At 43.9% G+C, this 26605-nt stretch overlaps 1 protein-coding gene across 2 annotated transcripts in view; it reads right to left on the bottom strand.

Annotated features, from left to right (window-relative positions):
* The window catches only part of LOC310856200 (mannosyl-oligosaccharide 1,2-alpha-mannosidase IA), a 257601-nt gene that overhangs the window by 88681 nt on the left and 142315 nt on the right, over positions 1 to 26605 (bottom strand). For both annotated transcript variants that reach the window (XM_083761470.1, XM_083761469.1), the window contains exon 3: positions 6846 to 6961. In XM_083761470.1, coding sequence (XP_083617596.1) covers positions 6846 to 6961 — 116 coding nt within the window. The remainder of the gene's footprint in view (positions 1 to 6845; positions 6962 to 26605) is intronic.

Below are 26605 nucleotides of genomic sequence, written 5' to 3'. Positions count from 1 at the left end.
TATCCTTAATTGCTACTGTACCTCCAGTTCTCCTCTACAGTATACTCATGGGCCCTCGGATGTGATGGGTAGTATAATAGTATGTGATTGGTAAACCCTAAGATCTCCATATATGGAGCTGACCTGTTCTGACATTCCATGTTGATCCCTCCCCATCCATCCTTCCTCTTCGATGTCTCCCTTTTGACTGATACCTGTCCATTTAAACTCTAGACGGCCCTGCCCCAAAGTCATTAGTGCAGCTGCGGATGCAAGGGCGAGTTCGCTTCTCACCCTCAGGTGTGAGACTGGTATAATAGCTGTTAGGTGTTGTAGTCCACCTCAGAACTCCATCTCCCAGGGGTCTAGTGCCAGCCAGTTGCATCCTGAGCCGCATCACAGGTGCTATATACTAAGCATATCGTTTTTCTGAGGTTAGGTTTAGGCATAGTTGTACTTTTAGGGATAAGTTAAAGATTTTATTATTTTTATTTAATGGACAAAAGGGTAGACGTAATAAGCCTAGGCTTCAGTCTATACCCTTTTTTTCCAGAATAACAAAAAGAAAATAAACTGATGAACTAAGAATGTTTTGTATGGAAAAAAAACCCCGAATAAAACTAAACTTAAGATGGAGTGCCACCCTTAAACGTGATCATCAGGTATTATTATAATATAAGGAGTAAGAACTTTTTCCAAAAAGTGTACAGTATTTGTTAAAATCATGCTTTTATGTGGACACACCCACCAGTTCATTAAGTATGCCTGGTTTGCCTGGTGGGTGGTGATGGGTGGTGATCCACCTGAACTGAAGGAAGAAACCCTAAATACAAAGTTAATATACCATTGCACAAAACAACTCCAGGGTGTCTAATGAAGTACTGTCCCCTCATAGACACATGAAAAACTGGAAAAATACAAAAATTGTGGCTCTCCATCTTTAAGGTCGACGCCCACAGAAAGAAGTCGAAAAGAGGTGTTTTTATTTCATCATTCTTCATTATATTTGCTCTGTGTGTGTGTGTGTGAACATAATGCAAACTGTAAGATTGGTTCTTACTTCTTCCCTTTATCAACTGTGTTATACTCATTTCGTTTTTCAATGTTTTTCTCAGCCATTAATTAACAAACCCTTCTCAGCTTAGATGTGCTGACGTCCGCTGTGTGCCCTCTGTCCCAGTGATTGACGGCCTGAACTGCACTCAGAAAGTTGCAAACTTTATCATGTTGTATAAAATGTTGCTGGTTGTACATTAACCCATTCTGACCTGAGATCAGATTCATACGAGGTTTCCACTGGACACACACTGGTCTGATGAACCCATTCTGACCTGAGATCAGATTCTAAAAATGTCAGTCGCTCTTCGATTTTTCAAAAATAGCAGACCTACAAGCTCGTATCGCGCCACTCGGTGGCGCGATATGAGCTTGTAGATCTTCTATTTTTCAATAGCTAAAGCATAACATGATGCCAACACCAAAATGGGTGCCCGGTCAGAATGGGTTAAGGGAGAACGGATCGTTTTCAGTTTCATTGACAGACTATAAAAAGGAAACCGTAGTACGTCGTTGATTAAGAGACATCCACTGTAGGAAATAATTCAAACTGCAGTGGGAACACTTTCCAAGGACAATATAACTTTACTGGGAGACTGCTGTTCTTGCAGTAAGCTGTCTGTCTGTGTGTAATGACATTGGCTGTCATTACAGTATGCCATAACAGTATACCTACCATACCAGGCCTAGAGGGCTGCCTGTTGCTGGCTACTGCTCACTGGTGGACACTAATCTGTGTAATCTGTGTGCCAAACACGTCGCAGCATGACACATTGTGAGCTTGTAGATCGTCTATTTATGTGTGTGATACTGGCACATTACCGTAACTAAGTTTAAATCAAGCATTATCTCCAGACAAGGCAGTCTGGGGCCTGCACCGTGGGCCTGGTATAAAGATTGATAACCCCCCCCCCCTCCTTTGACCCTATACAACTTTCATTGAGGCAGACAAGATCGATAACTGTGATTACGGTGATTATGTATGTCTACCCATTTTTTTTTAAATAAATATGGACCTTTCTATGCTGCCTGAACTGACTGACCAGAATACATTTTGAGCTAGAGAAGCACTGCGAGTGACCTGAGAACCACCTAAATGCTAAACGGCAGGCGTGCACGCACATCCACTGCTTCATTATTCAGGCTGCTGAGACTTTAACATATGGATTGTTTTTGTTGTGGTATCAAAGTCAATCAACTAAATAGTTTTTATAGCTTTTTTTTATTATTATTTGGCCCCTGGTGTGAACATTTGCACAGCCGACCCCTGAACAGTGTTTGTGGCACGCTTGCTGCGGTGTTCCTGTGGCCCCTGGGGGATCCTGTTGTGGCCCCTGTGGACCACTCATGGCCTGTGGCCAACTTGTGCCGTGAGGATTGGAGCAACAGGGCCCCCAATAATGGCCCGGGCCACATGTGGCCCCTGGTGTGACTATTGTCATGCCAGGTATTGTTTTCTTTCGGGGTGGGGGGTAATTTGGCTATTGGTATATATACTGTACAGTATATCCATTTGTCCATATTATCCTCTTCAGCGGGCAGGTACTGTGGATACTGGTCTGGGTGAAACTGAACCACTTAATACACCTTTCTGCTTCTTAGTTAGAAGAGAGCTTGAAGTCTGGCTTAAAACAGTCCTTCTTTCACCCCAACGTTATGTTATGGAGTAGCTGTCATCATGTCCTGAGTGACAGGCTTGTTCAGCTGAATAACCAGTTGCTCCGTTGGGTAAATGACTGCTTTTGTTAACTGTGTGAATGTAATTAAGAAGGAATCGGCTTAGACGGCTCGAGCGCTTCTATCAACGCTGCCCGCCGCGTTCCATCTTGAATATTAGATGGCAGGACGACATCACATCACCAACAACGGAGTCCTGGAGAGAGCTCAACTGCCCTGCATAGAATCCACCCTGCTGCTTCATCAGCTGTGCTGGACTGGGCATATGTCTCACGCATGGTAGGACGCCCAGCTGCCTTAAGGCACAGTGAGCTGTGTGGCAGGGTAAATGTGACAGAAGTGCACCCCGGAAACGCTTGAAAGACTGGTTCAAATATCAAAGTCACTGTTGAAAGCATGGACACTAAAATCTTAGGGCCGCTGACAAAAAGCTCCTGGTGCTCTGCAAGTAAAACAATGCACCTATTAAAGCTCAATAACATCAAGCAGGTTTGCTGCAAAGCACAAATGTGTTCGGCGAAAGGGCACCACGTCTGCCTACTCCTCTCTGCAGGGCCTCAGCCCCATCAGGTCAGGAGTTTAAGTGAGTGTGTGTGTGTGTGTGTGTGTGTGTGTGTGTGTGTGTGTGTGTGTGTGTGTGTGTGTGTGTGTGTGTGTGTGTGTGTCAGCCACACACAAACTGTGACTGGGGACAAACGCTTGAATTAATAGGCTGATCTGTTTTTGGAAAAAGATGACGAAATCTAAAGCAAAAACCACCACAATTTGTATGAATAATGAACCTTGGGAGAAACAAACTAAAGGTCCGGAGGAGAGCTCTGCCACTCCGATTTAAACCCTTGGAGCTTTAGCTATTTAAAAATAGCAGATCTACAAGCTCATATCGCGCCACCGAGTGGCGCGATACGAGCTTGTAGGTCTGCTATTTTTGAAAAATCGAAGAGCGACTGACATTTTTAGAATCTGATCTCAGGTCAGAATGGGTTCATCAGACCAGTGTGTGTCCGGCGGAAACCTCGTATGAATCTGATCTCAGGTCAGAATGGGTTAAACCCTTGGAGATAATGATCAGGGGCACTGCCGCTGACGTGCGCATGAGCCGTTTTTCTTTACCATCCGCAGATCCATGATGAAGTGCAGGGTAAATCAGTGCAAATCTGTGGCAGGTGTCTTGCGACGGTGACAAGGTGGCTGTTTGTCAGTGGCCGCCATTACTGTCTAACTCTGCTCTGGGCTCTGAGGGCTGCCAGAGCCAGGAGCTACAGCCTCGCTCGGCATCAATACTAATCTGAATTTACACACCGAGGGACAGACCTGGCTCCAGGGTGAGGGAGAGAGAGTTTGTGCATGCACTTGTGCATGTGTGTGTGTGTGTGTGTGTGTGTGTGTGTGTGTGTGTGTGTGTGTGTGTGTGTGTGTGTGTCTCTCTCTCTGTGTACAGTAGATGTATGTATATGAGTTTGATGAAGACGACATCTGCATACTGTAGAAGTGTATGGAAATCTTTTCAGGTTCTATTCCCTGGTGGATGAGGACGGCTGGAAGTTAGTTTCCTTTGATGTGATGTGAAATTAGCACACGCCGTGCATTTCATATATACAGCCTCGAGAATGACAGTGTTCAAGATGATGCGATGGCGCGATAGTGAACACCGCAGGGTAAAAGGCTCATCCTAAACACAAAGCCAGTGCAACCCAGGAGCTGAACGCCTGTGGAGAAGATTTATACATGACTGCAACAGCTTGCAAGGAAACATACATTCACACAAAATAGTGTACATTTGCTGGTGGGCATACTCATAGTTACAAAGCCGTGTCTTCAGATGAGAGGAATGTTCCCCAAGACAGCAATTTGAAATGGTCGTAGGATTTTTGAACAACATTCTGTTCGCAAACAACTTGCCACAAATCTCAATGGACAATTTGTCAAGGCAGGTGGTGAAGGCTTTTATATAGTCTGGCAACCATACTGCCTAACAGTGACTATACTCACATTTTCAACAGCTGAGTTTCCGAAAGTGAATTTGCCAATAATCTATATTGCAGACGTTTCAGAAAATCCTTACATAAATCTTTTTAGCCTGGATCCACGGCAACAAACCACACCATGGTCACATGAATTTTAACAGTTGATGTGTGAGTGAAATATACACACATTTGTATGAAGGAACTACTATTGCGTGCAATGCATCTTTCCAATGCTACCAAGTACCAACCTAATAGTTTAGAGTAGCTTGCTTCTTCTCAAATTTAAACTTTGTCATTATTAGTGCTTAATAATAGTGTAACATATTGTAGTTGACAAGTAGTGAAGTGATGTTTGATGGTCAGCCAAATTGTTGGTGCATTGCTATCTCAAGTAGAGTAGAGTAAAGTCAGAAACCGATCTACAAGCTCACAAAGTATTGTAGGGATAAGGGGTTTAGCACTGATGAAAATAGGGCCCATAATGTAGATTGACTTATAATTTATAACTTATAACTTATAATGATATAAAAAATCTATCCTGAACTCAACACATCACTCGTGTTCAACATAGATAGATGACATTACAGAGAGGCTCAGCATTGAGATTCAGATCATACTGATCTGCACCAGAGTATCCATTGCAAGGCAGTTTAAAGGAATTGGAAGAAGACACTCCGGTCTAATTCAAACCATGACATGGAGTTATACATAAAAGGTATTTGCAGTGCTTTAGGCCAGGGTTTCTCAACGTGGGTGCCGTGATGCAAGTCCAGGTGCCGCAGAATACTTTGATTATATTTGGAATTCATCAATCACTTTAAGTATATCAGTCCTAATGGAAACGTACCACAAATGTAAAGTCTATTAGTGTAATTCAGGGGTACCGTAGTTTATAAAGTTATTTATAGGGGTGCCCTGAGCCAAAAAACTTTGAGAAGCAATGCTTTATAGACTTATTATAAGCTTAAAAATGGACATAATGCCTTCAAACATCACAGATTAGAAATGAATGGGTTATTTGAACTAACCCATAATAACCCAAATTTTGTTCTATGAAATAACTAAATTCATAGAAATAAATTTCATAGAACCCTATCGTAAAAAAGCTTTGGAATCTGGCAAGGGAACCCAATGCCAATTCACTTAAGTTGTTGATGACTACAAACTGTTACAACTCTAAAATGGCAATGTCACGTTTGGATGAGTTCCAATTCCAAACTATTGTGAAAGGCACTGAAAGCACATGGCTTTTCGCAAGTTGGCCAGAAAAGCATTTGCTCAATGAGGAACTCGCCACAAACGCTGTCAAACTGGAGGAGATCCACTCGACTCGCTTACTATAAGAAGCACCAAAGTCTGGCGGAGGCTGGCCTTGTTGGCTCACTCCTTGGCAAGCTACAGTAGCTCACTCCTCACATAACGTCCAAATTAGTCTCCCCCCTCACCCCCAACAAAAAAAATAAAAAGGCAAAAAGAAAAGTCCATTATTATAGAATCATTCAATGAAGGGGTTGGGACCTCTACTCATCTCTTCTCTACTTCAATTTCCCTGCTTCCCCCGCCTCCTTCTATCTCTGGCTGTCTGTCTCGGCTTGAGATGTACTCTTTGTTCCTCTCTCTCTCTCGCTCTCTCTCTGACTCTCTGTGACCCTGTTTCTTTCGTCCCCCTGTCTCTATTCCCGCCTTGCCGTCTCTGTGTCTCTCTCGTCTTTGTGACTCCTCTGTCTGTCTCATTTCCCAGCACGTGGAGACCGCTGAGAAGAAGGCAAAGAATCCCATCTCACAGAGACAAAAGCGTTGGCCAGAATGAAGCAGCAGCCACACAGGAAGCTTTTCACTCTCGTTGGAATGTACCCAGCTTTGGCAACGTCTAAGGCATTGGCATAGGGCACAATGGCGCAGCTCAAAATCAGCCCAGCATGTTAGGGCTATACCAGCGAGATCTCTACTATGCAAATCAGCGGAGTCTCTATGTTGACAGTGTTACTAAGGTCACCTCGTAGCTGGCCCACAGTGAACGTACAGTCGGCAGACAGCGTTGAGTTTGTGAAATCTCCGCAGGGTGCAATTATATCTTTGGGGGAAATGCTGAGTGGGTGTGGGATCTAAGGAACAGAAGAGCATGTCCAATTAGGTGTCGAGGGGAGTCAGCTTGCGTCATCTTACCGTGTTCAGGTCCAGACTGGTCTGCACCCACTCCTTGGCGTCATTGTACTCATCCATCAGTCCCATGATGTACAGTGTGTCCAGGGAGTCAATGATGGAGGCTCCTCTTAGGCCACCTGTGCAAAACACACACAACAATTGCGTCAGTTGCATAATACTGTCAAATTATAGGCAATTATATAGACCTGCTTACGTCATACTCGGGGGCGAGAGAAACCCCACGCTGTCTGGGTGTCAAGTGGATCAGTTGCATAATGTTGTCAAATAAGCTTATATTATGCACAGCAGCCCTTTCGGAAAGAAATTGGGCCTCTTACTGAGAGTACTATACTACAGGTGTGTTACTCAGTTCTACACACCTGTGAGGGGGAACCATGAGGTTACCCAAACCACACTTTGAGACCCACTGGTATAGCAGTGTTTCCAGTAAGCCAGTGTTCCAACAGGACACACATTGCAGAAATGCACAGAAATCTATCATGGCTTACTGTTGAGAATAGTGATGCTTGCGGAACTCGACTTCGTCTCGTTCCTGACCGCATCCCTGTCGTGGCAATAATCACGTTAAACAACACCCTCTCGTGTAATATTGCTTAAAAAAACCACAGTATTTCTTTGAACAGGTAGCACATGTAAGAGACGAACATAATCATATGACTAGACATATTGGTGGCACCTAAACCAAGAACAAATATTCTTAAATCTTATATTATCTATAGAGCAGTAATAGGTTGGAATGCACTACCAAAGTGTATAACCAATACAAATACAAAATTAAAATACAAGTTAAAAGAACACCTTATGTAAATCATACTGCAGTAACCCTGGGAAAAGAACAATTCAAATGTATAATGTGTTGAAAGTGATTTCTTTTTTATTGCTATGTTTCTTTGTTTTTTATTTCTCCTATGTTTTTTGTTTTTTTTCTTATTTTATATTTTATTTTACTATGTTTTATGTTGAGTTAGTGTTTGTAAACAATTGTAAGTATTGCCTATGTTAAATGTTTGTCTGTGTCGGACCCCAGGAAGACTAGCTTTTGTCAAGGCAAAAGATAATTGGGATCCTTATAAACAATAAACAATAAACAATAAAGCCAACATGCTGTTTTACCAGAATGGAGCAGAACCTTAACAGCCAGGCCTACTTGTGGGGAATTTGCTAAATCAAGCTAAGGCTCATTTGAGGCACGGCCAGAGCCTTTTCTGGTGGTTCTGGACAACCGGCTATCCGACGGACTCGACGCCGGGCACTGCACTCCCTCGGGTCGTCTGTGACACGTGTGTCGTTCAGTCCAATGCACTACATGCATATGATACAGTACATATATACAGTACGTGGAGAATCAGTGAATTTATTGTAAGAAGACAAGTAAGGAAGTAAGGAAAAGTACAAAAGTACTGACATCCAAATATACTTAAGTATCAAACGTACCCCAGTGACTCTACGAGTGGCTATTTAACTGCTAAATGAGATAAGACCCTAGATAAGTGCGCACACACAGCTTTCAAGTGTGCTCTCTATTACTGGAATCTCCCAGTAATCCAAAACATCAAACGATGAAGTGCTTAACTTCTGTGGGGATACTAAAGTTATAAATGGCACAGAAAACATATCTTCTGTCTGAGATATAATGATAATCATCATCATCATAATCATCATCATCATCAGATCAATCGCACACTCAAGTATTTATGAAATCAAACACAGGTGTATGTAATACTTTGTAAAAAATAAATAAATGTATTGCTTTGATCTTCAGATATTTCACCATGGTGTGTGTGTGTGTGTGTGTGTGTGTGTGTGTGTGTGTGTGTGTGTGTGTGTGTGTGTGTGTGTGTGCGTGTGTGTTTGTGTGTGTAGCCTACGTGCGTGTGTGCGTGCGTGCGTGCATGCATGCATGCATTTGCTTGCTCATATCTCCTTCAAGTGACTCATTACGCTAAATGCACTTCATTTGGAGCTATTCAATTCCCTCACCTCATCCCAGATGAGATGTGTTCAGACGCTTTTATTCCATCCCAGTGGCCTTATGTGAAAATGAATGGCCTATTTCATCCTCATATGAGCAAATAATATGCAAACTTGGCTGCGCCTAATAGGTGGTGTATCTCTGCACAAAGGCAGCTCTCCTTAATGAATTACAGCGTCCTGGGGCAAATTACCATTTGGAAGTTTAATAACAGGGAGCGATGACAAAGTGGGACTGTATGAATCAAACTCCTGCAGGACTTGTGAAGTAGACACATGCTGCATATCGGAAACCACGCTAAGCCAGCAGGTTGAAATTATAGAGAGCTGAAAAACACCTTTGTGATCCAACTTTCGACGCAACCAAATGTTGGATACTGTGTCTGGCTGCACCGCCATGATGTAACCGCAAGCAACCTGGCATATCAAAGTATCCAAGTCCTATGAGGGATAATTTTGATGCTCACGTATGCAAATGGAAGTCCTTTGGGCAACCAAACACAGATGAAACAAAGAATCAGAATGCTGTGGAGCGCAGGGGCAATATTACATGTCTTATTTTTTGCTCTCTTTCTATTTTACAAGCTGCCAGTTTGATCACGGTTGGGTAGACGGTTGAAGTTTGTATGATGTGTTCTAGGAAGATGAGCACAGACACCAAACACTCACCATCAAAAGTTTCAATTCTCATTCCTGTATTTTCTCAAGTGTATTGTTTACGTAATCACTTCCTGTCCTTATAAAACCCCCCACCACGCGACCTCCCACCCCCGCCAACGACCCCTCCCTCTCGGCTGTACAGTACACCCACTGTACGTCACCTCCACAGTACCGTTGATGAGGTCAGCAGGGAGCCTTGGACAAGGGTTAAAGTTCACACGGAACAAGGACGAAGGCAACAACGTTCAACTACTGCAGCACCTTTTCCGCTTGATTCATATCCCGTCGTGTGATGGTGTCCAGTGCCGTAAATAGCCGATCTACGAGCTCATAACGCGTTGCATCACACCGTGATATCCATCACACGTGATGGATGGATATGAGTCAGGCTTTTTTATGTAATGGTGTGTGGGGAAAAACATTGGCCTAAAGCCTTCTATATCTCACCAACGCCTTTCATAATGAATACCTATCAGCACAGACGTACTCTTCTCACCACAGAGGGTGCCGTGACACTCGATTAGCACCTTTACGACGGTAAAACCATTAATGGGGTAAGCGCCAAGAGTGCTAAACATCTCCCCAACTCGTCTGCTCCCCCTTTGCTCCAGCTACTCAACTTCAGCTGAGCCCTAGCCTGACAGGGGCATTTCACCTCACACACAGTGAGAGGACAATGTTAGCCCGGTGCCTGATATACTGTGTGTGAACATGAACACCACCAGAATGATTTGCACATGCTGTTAACACATCAGTATGCAACACATGTACACTCACTCAACATGAGCTTTTTATGCTACGGAGTAAAATAAAAATAAAATAAAAATGTGGAGACTGGATTTAATTCCTCCACCACGGTGGCTTGGACGAGTGCTCCAATGAACATAATCGACCATGTTCGCCGGGTGGGAACGAAGCCCATGAGGGCGTTCTCTGTCGCTGCATGCTTATCCCATTCTGAACGGGAACCCATTTTGGTGTCGGCATCATGTTATGCTTTAGCTATTTAAAAATAGCAGATCTACAAGCTCATATCGCGCCACCGAGTGGCGCGATACGAGCTTGTAGGTCTGCTATTTTTTGAAAAATCGAAGAGCGACTGACATTTTTTAGAATCTGATCTCAGGTCAGAATGGGTTCATCAAACCAGTGTGTGTCCAGTCGGAAACCTCGTATGAATCTGATCTCAGGTCAGAATGGGTTATTGGTTGGCTGGGGCTCCCGTTAGGGTGCCGGGGGACAGCATTACGACTGATAGCTCTATGTCCTCCGGGTGAAACTCCTCTCTGTCAGGTGAAAGGAAGTGGCTGGTGACTCCATGTGTGTCACCAGCCATGTGTGTCACCCCTCCAAATGATTCTGGGGGGGTCCCCAGATAATTGTCTTTCCAACACGCTAAACCCGCTATACTTGTTTTAAATGTTTAATTCGCCGTTTTTGTGTGACTTTTATGAAGATCAGGCTTTTTTCGCAGACATGGTGACGAGGCTGATGCGTTATGATAACATAAACCGGAAATAGACCTATAACTGGCTTGCAAGGGCTTCTGGGAAACTGACTCCAATGCAAAGTGAACAAGGAGGTATGGACAATCTTGGCTCACTCTGCTCTTTGTTTGTGAGTCGCATCACGGAAGTGGCTTATGTGTCGGCTCAATAACAAACGATGGGACTATTTTCAGTCGGATACAGAACTAGAACTAGAAAAAGTGCCCTTCTGGGTACAGGTCTCCACCAGGATAGGAATGTAGGACATTGCAGCTTGCCTTCATCTGGTGGTTGGATAAAAGGGCAACAAAAGTAAATTATCCACAGATCCGTGCAGTTAGAGGTAAAAACACTTTTCGGCCAGTTATAGCGCCACCTTGAGGCTGAGTTGAAATTGTTCATGTGGCATTTCGTCCTCGGCCTAGTGGGTGCACAATTTCACGGAAATCACTTGATGTGTTCATGATTTGCAGCATTTTGTTTGAAACTGAGCACTCCTGTGAACTTTGGAAGCCAATCTTAACCAATCAGGATGGAGTCTGAGAAATCTGAAAGACCCGTTTCGTTGAATGGCTCTAGAGAGACTGTGTACCAATTTGCGTGATGTTTGGACAAAATCTGTAGGTGTACTGTGCAAAAACTTGTTTTGCACAAAGCGGCCTCCTGGTGGCGCTATAACAGGCCGTTCTGGAAAGTTTGGGGCAGAGGTTCATCGTTGGCATCCAGGGAGTGTGTGCAAAATTTGGCATCGACCGGGTTAACGGTGGCCGAGATTAGCTGCTCACGGACACACACACGGACGGACGGACACACGGACACACGGACGGACGGAGTGCAAAACATACTCTCCCCCCATGCCTTCGGCCTGGTGGAGACAATTACGACGCATTGACTCTCCAAAGGTAACTGTAAACATCGGCAGTGACCGTAACTTATTAAGTTAATTACGGCAATAAAGGTGTTACTGTTAATGGTTATATCTGGTTTCAGTATTTATCTATGTATTTTCTCTATTATTAAGGTTTCAGTATTTATCTATGTATTTTCTCTATTATTAAGGTTATTGTAGAGGTCAATTTGTATTGGGGCGGGGACCGGGGCGGGGCCGCGAGACATGGCCAAAGCATTTCCGGGGGTCCCCAGCCAAAAAACGTTGAGAACCCCCTGGTCTAAACCCTCAAAAAGACCAAGAGTAGGATACTACAGAGACTGTATGAAAATGGAGGAAATTGGCAAAGACTAAATTAGGGAGAAAATAAAAAACGGGTGGGGGGAATAACTTGTCAGCCAATATGAACCTGGCCTGGCAAATTACTTTTATTTTGCCCAATGTGCAACCCTGTCTCTATTTGAAGACAAATGGCCTGGCTGGGGACCGAGAGGAGGGGCGTAATCAGATAGCTAATGCCCCTTGGTTCCCCCACACCCTAGGTAGCTATCTGCGGTCGTCAGCGAGGTGGCAGAGCGTGGAAAAATTCCTATTGAAAGCAGCACCAAAGCACAGATGATTGATTGACTGTGAGGAGGAAAGGAGCAGATCAATCCATCATGGCGTACTCCCTTGGCTCTCTCACGGGCCAAACCCCAAACAGGGACCTTATTTATTTCAAGAGCCCGGCGCCGGTAGCAGTTTGCCCAGGGGGTAACCCTGGCTGATGGGCCAAGAGAAAAAGGGTAATAGGAAGGAATTATTGTGCATATAATAGTGGTGGCCATGCAGCCACTGCACAAGTACCCCCTCGTGCAATGAACCGCTGCAGACAGATCTCACTCGATTATCACGCAGAGGAATACTGAACTGTTTGATGTATCGTAACACAAGATTCTCCCTGAACTCTAAAGCATCAGTCCCTTCCCTGTAATGTCTGACAACAGGAAGTTCACAGGTTTTCTCTCCCCTTTCTTTCTTTTTTTAAGAACATTACTCTCCATTATGGTACATCATGGCCATGGGTTAACCCATTCTGACCTGAGATCAGATTCATACGAGGTTTCCACTGGACACACAGTGGTCTGATTAACCCATTCTGACCTGAGATCAGATTCTAAAAATGTCAGTCGTTCTTCGATTTTTCAAAAATAGCAGACCTACAAGCTCGTATCGCGCCACTCGGTGGCGCGATATGAGCTTGTAGATCTGCTATTTTTCAATAGCTAAAGCATAACATGATGCTAACACCAAAATGGGTGCCCGTTCAGAATGGGTCAAAGAATAGTAGTATAGCATCAGTGGAGAAATACAGTTACCATGCACGCTCAGGCACCTTGCATCTTCAACACACAGTTTGCTTGGGATCTCTCAGATGTTTAAAGCTATGAGTTACAGTACTATAATGTACAGAATTTAGACTGATTATAGATTGTGTTATGTGCCATTACAGACTTCGAATTAACAGGAGAAAGAACCTAAAATCCACACCAATCCTGCCCATAATTAAATGTAATTAAATAATTAAATACATCAACAGTAAAACTGAGAAACTGGATTATTCAGTAAAAAAAATTGCTTATCTGCAGTCACATTTGTTGTGTTTCCTCCGCTTGTGGATATTACATAACATGATTGGAGGATTAATAGAATGAAACGGCAGATCAGACATTCTAATCGCGAGGGTCTGAAAAGCATTCTGTAAGTATTCAGAGCTGATTAAAAATATAGTGGCGCAGAAAGAACACTATAATTATCTCAGTGTTCATTTCGACTGACATGAATAAACTAATATCTCCTCTTCAGTGTGTGTGTGTGTGTGTGTGTGTGTGTGTGTGTGTGTGTGTGTGTGTGTGTGTGTGTGTGTGTGTGTGTGTGTGTGTGTGTGTGTGTTTGGGGGGCGGGGGGAGCACACAGACAGTACAGAGCACATAGAAAGCCATCTCAGAGACGTTGGCTGTTCATTTATCACATGGTAGTCAGTGTGGCTCAGGTGCAGACATGAGTCCACATGATCAATCACTCAATTCCGTGTATGTTGTGTGTCGCCATATTACAGGCCCTGCTCTCTCTCTCAATTTCTTTTTCTCACTCCCCTCCACTTATATACTGTACAGTACAGTACAGTACAGTACACACACACACACACACACACACACACACACACACACACACGCACGATGTATCTGTTGCAATATATACCATTCCCTGCTTGTTTCGATGAAACATCTACACCAAGACTTTCCCACATCTATTCATCTTGGGTCAGATTCTCACCTAATACTTCGGTAGATTCGGATGCGTATGGGCGGGGAAATTTGAGGATCTTGCATATTTAATTGACTGCGGTTTGCCTTCACACTGTCATTCGCAGCAATTGGAAACGCAGCAGGGGGGACCTTTATCAATGTGTTCCATTCATAAACTATAGCCTACACAGTGAAATCTATGGTGATAAAATTACACTCATAACGTGCATGTGTCGTGCCGTCTGGGACCCACACACTGTTCTTTTGGGCATGGAGGCACAGCGCTGCATGAGCGCACTGATATAACTCCCCAGTCCCCACACAGTGACAGCACTCCATGTTTACGGCACGCACAGACAGACAGACAGAATATTCTGTAGGCTATAATAGGCTACACTGCAGTGTTTTTATGTGTTTTCTTAAAGGTTTTATGACATTCATTTTCATTTATTTTTCTTTTTTCTTTTAGGTTTTATGACCTCAATTACATCCAAAAAACCTGAACTTTGAACATTCAGTGGATTTTCTGTGGTCTGAAGTTTTCTTTGGGGTTTTTTGTGCCTTTTGAGCTACAATGAAAACAGGCAACACAGTGAAACAGTGACATCTGCTGCCAAATCCCATTGACATATATGGGATTTGCAGTAAGTGATGTCACTTACTGCCGGCAAATCAGAGCACCTGTTTGAGCCAGAAAACCCCAGATCATAGAAAATCTACTGAATGTTCATGTTTTTTGGGTGCAATTGAGATTAGAAAACCAAAAAAACAAGAACAATTCCAAAACCTATTTTTTAATGTCACAATCCCTTTAAGCAATTGATTAATATACACGTCCTCATTTCGATCAGGGCTTCAGTCTCCTTATTCGACCACGTCTATCCACAGTAACGGGACATCTTTGCACTGCGTAAAATATGCCTTCTCCGAACTGTGTTCAGCTCCTCACCCGCCACATTATGTTTGCTTAATTTCCTTTATTTACTGCGGATTGCATTCACACCTGCACCGAATCGTAGTCAAGTGCGATTCGAAGCGAAGCGAAACCCCCGTTTTTGGGCGGAGTAAAATGCGGTTCTTTGCTGCGCATTAGGATTCGAATGAGCCTTCACACCTGCCAAACGAAGCGCACTTTCTGAAAATGCGCAGCAGGATTCGTTTTAATCGCAGCAAAGCTCTCTGGTGAGAATGTGACCTTAGTCTACCTTCCCTCAGCCCCTCAGCAGATCATTCTGAGATGTCACCTCTACCTAGAAGGCACACAATCTAATTTAGCCGACATACTGTGGGCTGACTTTGATAACACGCCATCGGATGATTTCCACCGACCACCGTCTGTAAACGGATGCAATATACTGCAATATAGGGCAAACCGCAATAACCAGCGCTGAGTGACGGGGCCATTTTGAGACAGCCCCGGGGGGAGAGGGAGTTAAATCAGAAGCACACATTGCTAATTTCGGCTGCCATCTTGTGTAATTAAGGCCCTCTGACTCTCTGAGCCCAATCTGCGGAACAAATAAAACGGCATGGAGGTGGTCGATGAAGCGCCGACACGTACCCCTCTCCACCGACGTTATCGAGGTGATGCTATAATCACTGGAGACTCCGGGAATCTCACTAATTATTCCACTCTGTTACGAACAGTTGTCTACGACGTACATGCAATTATCAATCACCCCGGCAACTGTTACTGCTAATACTACCTGGCACCAGAGACAGTTTAAGTGTGTGTGCAGCTAAAGGGGGTAGGGGTTGAGGACCCCATGTGTCCACTCGCATATTGGTGATGGGTAGTAGACGCAGAAGTAACGATCAACTAGTGTGAGTGCTGAGTGGACTTCTGATTAAGAGCATGGATGGAGCAGTGGTGTAGTGGGGGGGGGGGGGGAGCTCCTGACATCCTGACAGTTTCATGAAAAAGCTATGTTTCTATGGCAGTCATTCTTCGATCTTTAAAAAATAGCAGACCTACAAGCTCATAGCGCGCGCGCTATGATCTTGTAGATCTGCTATTTTTCAATAGCTAAAGCATGACACCAAAAGGGGTTCCCACCCAAAATGGGTTAGACATTATAAACCCTGTTTCTAAATAGGCTATACAATACACGTCATATTTGCATATTTTAATAGTGTGTGCCTGTGCGTGTGCCCGCAGCCGCGCACGCGTCTTATGGGGCGTCCCCCCCCCCACTTCTAAAAGTACCACTCACTACAACACTGGGATGGAGCGAAGGGCTAGAAAGTGAGTTCAGTGAAGCGAGCATCACAGGCAAGGGGGACAAAAGGTTAATGAGGGAAACAGAGATGTGGTATTTACTATTTATAAGTGTCATGACCATCAATCAAGGCTGACTTAGGTGGGAGGGTGGAATACCAATGGTGCACTTTAGTCACCTTGATGAGCCCCACGGCAGACACATGGAGGGGTGTCGATAACGGACGACGAGGGAAAGTCAGCTTGATTGAGTATACGACTGATGATGCGCTCCCTTCAGGAATGCGTGCGTATACCCACTCAGGTCGGGCCAGGTTTTTCTCTGAACTTTTCAGACCTTTTGCAGTTCTGGGTGTGCAAAAAAAAGCTCAAAGTCATCAACACTTTTGTGACTCCTGGGCTCAAAGGGTCTTGGCAGGCGCCCAAATAAAAGACAGGCCAGTGAGTGGAGGCAGTGGCACTATCAGAGACAAACCTCCTGTCTGACATTGCACATAAAAGCTACTTAGCTGCTGCGGGCTGCGAGGAGGGGAGCCTAATCCTTCCGATTATCATTCTAAACCTGTGTTTTACCACCCACTGCCCTCAAAGAATAAAGGTTCACATACTGTATGAAGCTCATTAGGGTCATTGAGCCGTTGCTTTAAATCCCTGTCTCCACATTTGTTCTCTTTCCAGTGGACGAAATGGACATTCAAGCCAGTTTACCTCCGTCATGCGTCGCTAACAACTCGTGAATTTATGTAGAAGTTACTGAGTCATTGAGTCTCCCATAATGGACTGGTAATGCCAAAATGTAATGCCAGATATGATACAGTATACAGTGAAAATGCACTTGCTCAATATATATATGGTTCACATTTTTACCTCTCCATTCAAAAAGATTTTTATTATTATTTTACACACATCTTTGTCAGATAAAGACAGACACGACATACTCAATTTCCCATTATTGCGAGTACATGTGTTGGTGTGAGTGTGTGTGCATGGCATTGTGAGAGAGAGTGTGTGTATGTGTCTGTGACATTGATGTAGCATCCCTGTCTAGCCCATTCTGACCGGGCACCCATTTTGGTGTCAGCATCATGTCATGCTTTAGCTATTGAAAAATAGCAGATCTACAAGCTCATATCGCGCCACCGAGTGGCGCGATACGAGCTTGTAGGTCTGCTATTTTTGAAAAATCGAAGAACGACTGACATTTTTTTGAATCTGATCTCAGGTCAGAATGGGTTCATCAGACCAGTGTGTGTCCAGTGGAAACCTCGTATGAATCTGATCTCAGGTCAGAATGGGCTAGACGCTTCCCGGCCCCACTGCAGTGCCTGAAACAGGCACTCTGGTGGCGAGCTCTGCAAAATACCAATGTGTAGTAAAGTCAAAGTCATGCCTGCGAGAGGGATTAACTATGGAAACCATGCCTTTTTTAATGCAGAGGTAAAAAATTGGAACCACGGGCCAGGGGACATTAACAGCCAACTGGGCTCTTTTTTCTGTTCTTCTCCCTCTCTCGCCAAAGTTATGGTAATCACACAAACCCGCGCACCATCTAATCACACAAGCAAGATGTGGCCAATATACAGAAATGGTGTTCCATGCCCTCGGGTCCGACAGCACTACAGCCCTGGCACTAGTGAGGAAGGAATGGGAACTTGAGAGTGAATTGATAAATCAAGTTACATTAAAGCTCAGAGTAAAATATATTTGCTCCATTATGGAACCTGGAGGAGAGTGAAGGAGCTTTAGTTTAGGAAGCATTTTTTTTTCATCTCTGACGGCGCATGTCACACAGGGCTACAGGCAAAACCATGTCAGAGAGCGTGCAACAACAACACCGACTTCTCATTTACATCCCTGGCAGCATAATTAACCCATTCTGACCTGAGATCAGATTCATATGAGGTTTCCGCCGGACACACACTGTGGTCTGATGAACCCATTCTGACCTGAGATCAGATTCTAGAAATGTCAGTCGCTCTTCGATTTTTCAAAAATAGCAGACCTACAAGCTCGTATCGCGCCACTCGGTGGCGCGATATGAGCTTGTAGATCTGCTATTTTTAAATAGCTAAAGCATAACATGATGCTGACACCAAAATGGGTGCCCGGTCAGAATGGGATAATTAATATTTTCATGCAGCAGGCTTTAATGAATGCTGATTTTAATTGCCTCCCTTATTATATTGATTTTTTTCTTCTTCTTCTTTTCATTTCTAGGTGTTATATTTTAGTTTATTTTTTACTCCATCAACTGTCATTAAGATTCAAATTAGCTAGGTTACCATGGCTGTGTTTTTGATTATTGTAGATTAATACGGCTGAGGACTTAGTGCAACCGAACCCTTTAAGGCTTTAAGACCATATGTAATTAAGTATGCAGAGTGTAATCAATCCTTTGTGGCACGCACACACACACACACACACACACACACACACACACACACACACACACACACGCACAGCCGATCATCAAACTTTGATCCAACGTGTGGATACATACTGTGCAGACATGATTAGCCCATTCTGAACGGGCACCCATTTTGGTGTCAGCATCATGTTATGCTTTAGCTATTTAAAAATAGCAGATCTACAAGCTCATATCGCGCCACCGAGTGGCGCGATACGAGCTTGTAGGTCTGCTATTTTTGAAAAATCGAAGAACGACTGACATTTTTTAGAATCTGATCTCAGGTCAGAATGGGTTCATCAGACCAGTGTGTGTCCGGCGGAAACCTCGTATGAATCTGATCTCAGGTCAGAATGGATTAGAGAAGTTCCAGTCTTGCAGACACACGCACACACAGGGTCACGTCAATCTAATTGATGAAATCTAATTTGCCACTCTGAGGGAGCGTGGTGGTGTGATGGCGCCGTATAGCCCTGTCTGATATGACAGCCTCTCGGAGGACATTGCAGACCGCACACAGCATGCATTCTCAGACCCCACCCTCACCGAAAGCCTCTGACGCGTCGGTCGATACGCACTCAAGCACAGTGGTGGTGGTGGCGGTGGCAAAGTCATCACTCATCATACACGTGATGCTCCATGAGACCACCAAACCTGATTGGAAATGACAGGAGACGCTACCGGCCCTGATTGGCTAGCTAATAAAGACACTCAGCCGTGATGCCGTGCGGACAGATTTTAACGAACCGTGACGACTTGTAAGGAAAATAACCGAGGCAGAACAAGAAACAAAATGCTGATATTTAACCCATTCTGACCTGAGATCAGATTCTATATAAACGTCTTCTACATCCTGACAGTTTTCTGATGAAGCTATGTTTCTATGTCAGTCGTTATTCGATTTTTCAAAAATAGCAGACCTACAAGCTCGTATCGCGCCACTCGGTGGCGCGATATGAGCTTGTAGATCTGCTATTTTTAAATAGCTAAAGCATAACGTGATGCTGACACCAAAACGGGTTCCCGTTCAGAATGGGTTAAGTCCACATTCTCTGTAAATTGACAGGCCATCGTTGATGCTGATCCAAGTTCGGAAGGATGAATCCTGCATTGATTTGCTGGCCCGCGGGGCTTCAGTTATAGCCTCTATATAAATCCGAGCATACTGTAGCATCTGCCATTTATCCCGGAGATTAAACCAGGCAGGCATGCCATCCTGTCAGGCAGACTTTCTCATCTCATCTGCATGGAGCTGGCTATAGTTTGCTCGTTGCCACCTGAGTAATGTTCAAATGTTCAACCCGGCCAATTAAAGGGAGCTGGAATAACCTGTTGTTAAAGAGCAACCGTCAGCTGGAGAAATTAAAGTAGCCGTCTTTAAAGAGCAGCCTTTCCCTGCATCATTAGCACAGGCACACTGGTGGTGCTTTGAGGAAAGGGTTTGTGCTGTATGTCATCTGCATCTATACCTGTATGTGTATCTGTGCATTAGTACATTAGTGTGTGTGTGTGTGTGTGTGTGTGTGTGTGTGTGTGTGTGTGTGTGTGTGTGTGTGTGTGTGTGTGTGTGTGTGTGTGTGTGTGTGTGTGTGTGTGTGTGTGTGTGTGTGAGAGAGAGAGAGAGAGAAGAGTATGTGTTTGTGTAAGGTATACTAGTATACTGTACACTATGTCTGTTTCTTGTAAAGTATGCGGTAGCCTACGTAATACGTATGTGTGCAAAAGCATGTTCATGTGGGTATTGTAAATGGTGTATTTATATTGCGCCTTCATCCGAAAGAAAATTCAGTGGCCTTCACATTCACCAATTCACACATACATTCACATGTTGACGGCAGAGGAAACCATGCAAGGCATCCAACCTGCTCATTGAGTGCGCTTCGGGAACCTTCCAATTCCCAAGCAGCGGATCTACCTCCAATGCCGCCCGGTAGCAGTAGCTTAGGTAGGTATCCTGTGTATAGGGTTTGATGAGGTCAGATCAACATATGGAATGTCAGATCTCGCACACAATCCCTGGTTGGCCAAGGGGACCACCAAAAATGCACAATCCCCGATTGGCCGAGGCGGTCGCCAACATACGCAGCCGAAAACAGTACGTGCGCGCTCTGGTTGCGCAAGTAATTATGCTGGCATTGATGATCTACCAATATCTTCCAATTTGGGGTAATATGAATCATTACACTGTCCTAATCAATCTGGAGACTGTTTGACCATTTACTGACCACTTACCTATCTATTAGCATGCACTCTAGTCTAGTATGTGTATGCTCTCTCTCAATTCAATTCAACAGGCTTTATTGGCCTTTTCTCACCTGCAATTTTACAGTCAATTACAGGGAGAATTCAAACTTTTGGACTTGCAGAGTTGAATTTGAAATAGGTGACCTGAAAAGCTCAATATCAACCTCTATTCTATTGTCACTCCATCTGCTGTTTGTTGTTCCAGGAATGCCGGGGGCTGTCTGCTCTATTAGGCCTGCTCCCCTCTCTCCATCTTAAAGGGACACTTCACCCTTCTTGCAAAACAATATATGTTTATGACGTTTAGAAGATTTACTTTCCTGGGGGTCTTTATGTGTGTAATATGTGGTTTTAGATATTGTAGATTTTAGCACTGAGCCCAGTGTCTCTGATGTCATGGACACTGGGCTCACTTCCTTCCTGGACTACAATTCCCATAATGCTTTGGTGCACTGATCCTCCTTGTGGATAGGGAGAAGGCTGTCTTACTGACATGTAGTCCAAGGAAGCTCTTAGATGTAGTTTGGCTCCCGTGAAAGTGTCCATGAAAGTGTCATGGCGCAGCCCAGTCACGTGACCACTTCACTTCCTTCTAAGAGCTTCCTTGATGTAGTCCAGGAAGTAAGTGAGCCCAGTGTCCATGACATCAGAGACACTGGGCTCACTGCTAAAATCTAAAATATCTAAAACTAACATATTACACACATAAAGACCCCCAGGAAAGTGTTATAAATCTTCTAAACGTCATAAACATATATTCTTTTGCAGAAAGGGTGAAGTTTCCCTTTAAGTGTGGTCCACTCCTGCCCACTCTGAGTGGAGAAACATCCCTCCAATGCCATCCACATTCTACCCACATTCAGACTGAGAGAGCAGCCTGATTGGCTACAGATAGCTGCGGTCATGGGACAGGACAGGTGAAAGACCTTCTCTGCACATGAGTTTGCTGGGGGATGATGGAGATTGACACTGACTGGTTCAGCCAGGAGAGAAAGAGGACAGGAGGGAGAACAGAAATACACGCGCGCACACACACACACACACAATTGGCCAAGGCCACAGTGTGTGTGTGTGTGTGTGTGTGTGTGTGTGTGTGTGTGTGTGTGTGTGTGTGTGTGTGTGTCTGTGTGTGCAGTCTAGTGTAAAGTACGTGTGTGTGTTTGAGATACTGCAGTGTGCAGAGGTGGAACACTACTAGTCAGTCAGACCCCCCTCGCTACACTGCGGCTCTAAGGCTGCCAAGCATGATGCTCCCACAGAAAGGTCTCTGCTGTGTGGGCTCAGGGCTGCCAATGTGTGGGGAGTGAGAACTGTGAGAACAGCAGTGAGGCCCAGGCGGGAAGGGAATATAGCCCATTCTGACCTGAGATCAGATTAAAAAAATGTCAGTCGCTCTTCGATTTTTCAAAAATAGCAGACCTACAAGCTCGTATCGCGCCACTCGGTGGCGCGATATGAGCTTGTAGATCTGCTATTTTTAAATAGCTAAAGCATAACATGATGCTGACACCAAAATGGGTGCCCGGTCAGAATGGGATAGTTCAGAATGGAAGCATAGGTTTTTAGCGGTGTCGTTTTCTGCCGAGCACGACTGAGAGTGCTGAAAATTAAGTTTGGAGACGAGAGACACAGACCTTCCTAAATGTTCCTTTTGTGTCCTAGCACGCAGGACAGAGGGGGAATTTAAAACGCTAACAGGTGAGCAAAGGTGGATTAACGTCACAGATGATGGTTGAGAAAACGTTAGCGCTTATTAGCGGACGGCAAGCTATTGTGAGCTAGTAAAACTTCTAAGTGAGAGTGGAAGGCTGACAAGCGGACAATGAAGTTTAAGTATATTAATAGTCCCTTAAAAAAAAAGTCAATGAAGCAAAGATCTGCTCCTTAATGACACAGCGAGCTTAAGAGCTTGGCAAGCAAAACGTGTGATTAAAGGAGCCAACAGAATATTAACGTTTTTTTAGTCGGTTTTAAAATGGCACAAATAATTTATAGAGCAAGACATAAACTGCTTCCTTGCAACATACAAAGAAGGTATAGTATGTGTATTTCTGTTTGTGGTGCAAGGTGTGGAATGGCTTGTCTGAGACTATTAACCCATTCTGACCTGAGATCAGATTCATACAAGGTTTCCGCCGGACAAACACTTGGTCTGATGAACCCGTTCTGACCTGAGATCAGATTCTAAAAATGTCAGTCGTTCTTCGATTTTTCAAAAAATAGCAGACCTACAAGCTCGTATCGCGCCACTCGGTGGCGCGATATGAGCTTGTAGATCTGCTATTTTTAAATAGCTAAAGCATAACATGATGCCAACACCAAAATGGGTGCCCCGTCAGAATGGGTTAAGCAAAGTATACATTTTATGCAATAAAAAAAAATACTGGACAAAATACTGAATGGAATGATTGATGGATTCATTGACCAAATGTATCAATGTGTTCAAATGTATAGGATTGATAGACTTGGGATCTACTGATTGCAGTACATTATGGATTCATGTTTTGTTTTTGTATTGATTTGTTTGTTTCTTTCTTGTTAAAATGTGCAGAATGGCATGTCACAGGTTGCAACAATGTCATCGCCCCCGGAAATCCAAACCCACCATGACTCGCAAACTACGTCACTGTCGGTAGATTACTTGATCCAGTGCTCACAGGATCTGAGCACTCGTATTCATCAGCGTGTTTGAATCATTACAGTATAGAATACTAGCTACAATCCATTTTAATCCTCCCATTTCTTCATACATTTTATAAACCTCCGTCTTTCATCATCTTGGCTCTAGTCTAATCCCTGTAATGGCTTGATGGGTGTGCTTATCATTCTTAGTGAGGAGAGACTTGGTTTCAATCCTATAGGAGGGCACAACAGAAATTGGACAACGACTGATAACCAACGGTAGCTCCGTTTTCCACGAGCCATCATCTTGCCTGTGACTTTATCCCATTCTGACCTGAGATCAGATTCTATAAACGTCTTCTACATCCTGACAGTTTTCTGATAAAGCTATGTCTCTATGTCAGTCGTTCTTTGATTTTTTCAAAAATAGCAGACCTACAAGCTCGTATCGCGCCACTCGGTGGCGCGATATGAGCTTGTAGATCTGCTATTTTTAAATAGCTAAAGCATAACATGATGCCAACACCAAAATGGGTGCCCGGTCAGAATGGGTTATATTAGCTATAAGATGATTTTCCTCCATCAACTCTTGGCAAACAATATTTAACAGGCAGCACGACCACATTCCTTTGCCGATAAGCCACCGTTTCAAAATATCAGCCCAAGAAGCACGGACTCCATAAGTGGTAAATCCAAGACATCGATTTCTAAAGATTTACAACGCACCGGGATGTGTTCCGCTTCCTCCCTCCGTTGACGTGGCAATTTCAACAGATTATTTTCTGATAAACCTTTATGCTTTAGTTGTGTGTGCACTGCTCGCATTCCGCTGCTCCATTTCTGCTTCTACACTAACGTCTCTTGTGGCTTGTGGCCAGCCTCTAGCTCTAACTAAGCATATAGTTCAGCCTGATTGCTTTCGGTGACAGGGTGTCCGCACAGGTAGGGTGGGAACCAGCTGAGGAGGCAAATACTGGGCTCATTTGGGATGTTGTGTGTCATGCCTGTTTGGGTCCTATGAGCTCCAAACTGTTGTCTATGCTCCAACGTCGGCAGATGCAGGGCCGATGCAGCCAGGACAGGAGATAAAAAGCTGTTCTGACAGGTGGACTGCTCTCAAAGCTCCCTCTCAGAGGCTCACTGTCGAGTTCCTCATCCAGCCGGTGTTACGCACAATGATTTCCTTTCCACCTTGTGTTTACACCCATACCAAAACTACAGGTGATGTGTGTGTCTATACAGGTCAGTGTGGGCGTCATACAGTCATAACACATAAGTACATTTTGTTCGTCATTTCAGAAAAGGTGTCAATAAAACAGAGACATACTGTATTCATTTTTTTCTCCATACATTTAAAGGTATATTCAGTGATTTCACTTAATTCAAATATCACTTATTTTTTTTTGTTTTGTTGTGATAATCCTCCCTACTATAGAGTGTGCTGGCCATATAAGGAGTTCCTCCCTGTCCCCAGTTAACCCCTGGGGGTCAAAAAACCTTAGGTTTCGTTTTTGACTCTCTCTTGACTCTATCCTGATTGGACGAAAGGCTGGGTCCCACAGCCAAAAACGAAACCTAAGTGAAATCACTGAATATACCTTTAAAAATGACAGACCTTACCAGTATTATTGAGTAAACGTTGGGTAAACCTCACTGCATTGTGAAGAAGTCTTGGTATCAAAGTTAGTAACATGTTTGTATGTATGTATGTATGTATGTATGTGTGTGTGTGTGTACGAGCATGGAAACCTGCAACACGGTAACGCTGTCACTTCTCGACCGTTTCGGACGTGGGATTTTTAAGTGTGATTTCTAAATCAATGCTGAAGAAATATTCTGTGCTGGTGGGGCATAACCCCAGCATAAGGCTGACATGAAAGTAGAGCTCCTGGTGTCTAAATTACCTACAGAATGCAGTGAAAATGTATTAATACTCCTTTGTACTTAAACGCTACGCTTTTCCTTCTTGGCATGCATAACGTGGCTGCTGCGTGTGGGCTGAAGAGTGGATTTGAACAGGTGGTACGTTCTCTCAAACATATGGTCTATGGGTGGTTGTGGGATCCAAATCAGATGCTGTCGGTAAAAGAGAGAAAGGAGGAAAAAAGGATACACATACTAACCCATTCTGAACGGGCACCCATTTTGGTGTCAGCATCATGTTATGCTTTATCTATTGAAAAATAGCAGATCTACAAGCTCATATCGCGCCACCGAGTGGCGCGATACGAGCTTGTAGGTCTGCTATTTTTGAAAAATCGAAGAGCGACTGACATTTTTAGAATCTGATCTCAGGTCAGAATGGGTTCATCAGGACCAGTGCGTGTCCGGCGGAAACCTCGTATGAATCTGATCTCAGGTCAGAATGGGCTAATTGCTGTGAAGATATGACCACCATAGACCACCATACTAACCAATAATAACTGTAACGACCCACCTGGGCTATTCGATGAATTTTTTTTTTTTTTATTTAGTTTTAGTTTATTTGATCATCCTTCAGTTTCAAATACAATATTTAAAGAAAATGAATGTAAACAGAAAACAGAACAAAAAAACCGAAAAACATGAAGATGATCAAAAGGAGTAGGCAGAAGCTAAAAGCTTATAGATGCCTATCCTACTTACAGAATCGTAATACTCATTACATTAACGAGAATTTCACCCTACACCAAACCCCCCCCCCCGTGTCACCGTAGAGATAGCATTACATAACCGTTAGATTACACATTATAATTGTTGTTGTTTTTTTTTTTTTAAACGTGTAGACATGCATGAGTACATACGGGTACAGTATATCTCAATATTATCCCATTCTGACCGGGCACCCATTTTGGTGTCGGCATCATGTTATGCTTTAGCTATTGAAAAATAGCAGATCTACAAGCTCATATCGCGCCACCGAGTGGCGCGATACGAGCTTGTAGGTCTGCTATTTTTTGAAAAATCGAAGAACGACTGACATTTTTAGAATCTG

This window comes from Protomyctophum parallelum (genome assembly GCF_964188405.1).
Source record: "Protomyctophum parallelum genome assembly, chromosome: 3".
Classification (NCBI taxonomy): Eukaryota; Metazoa; Chordata; class Actinopteri; order Myctophiformes; family Myctophidae; genus Protomyctophum; species Protomyctophum parallelum.
Note: the sequence above shows the minus strand (reverse complement) of the source record. Positions and strands in the feature narration are given on the sequence as shown.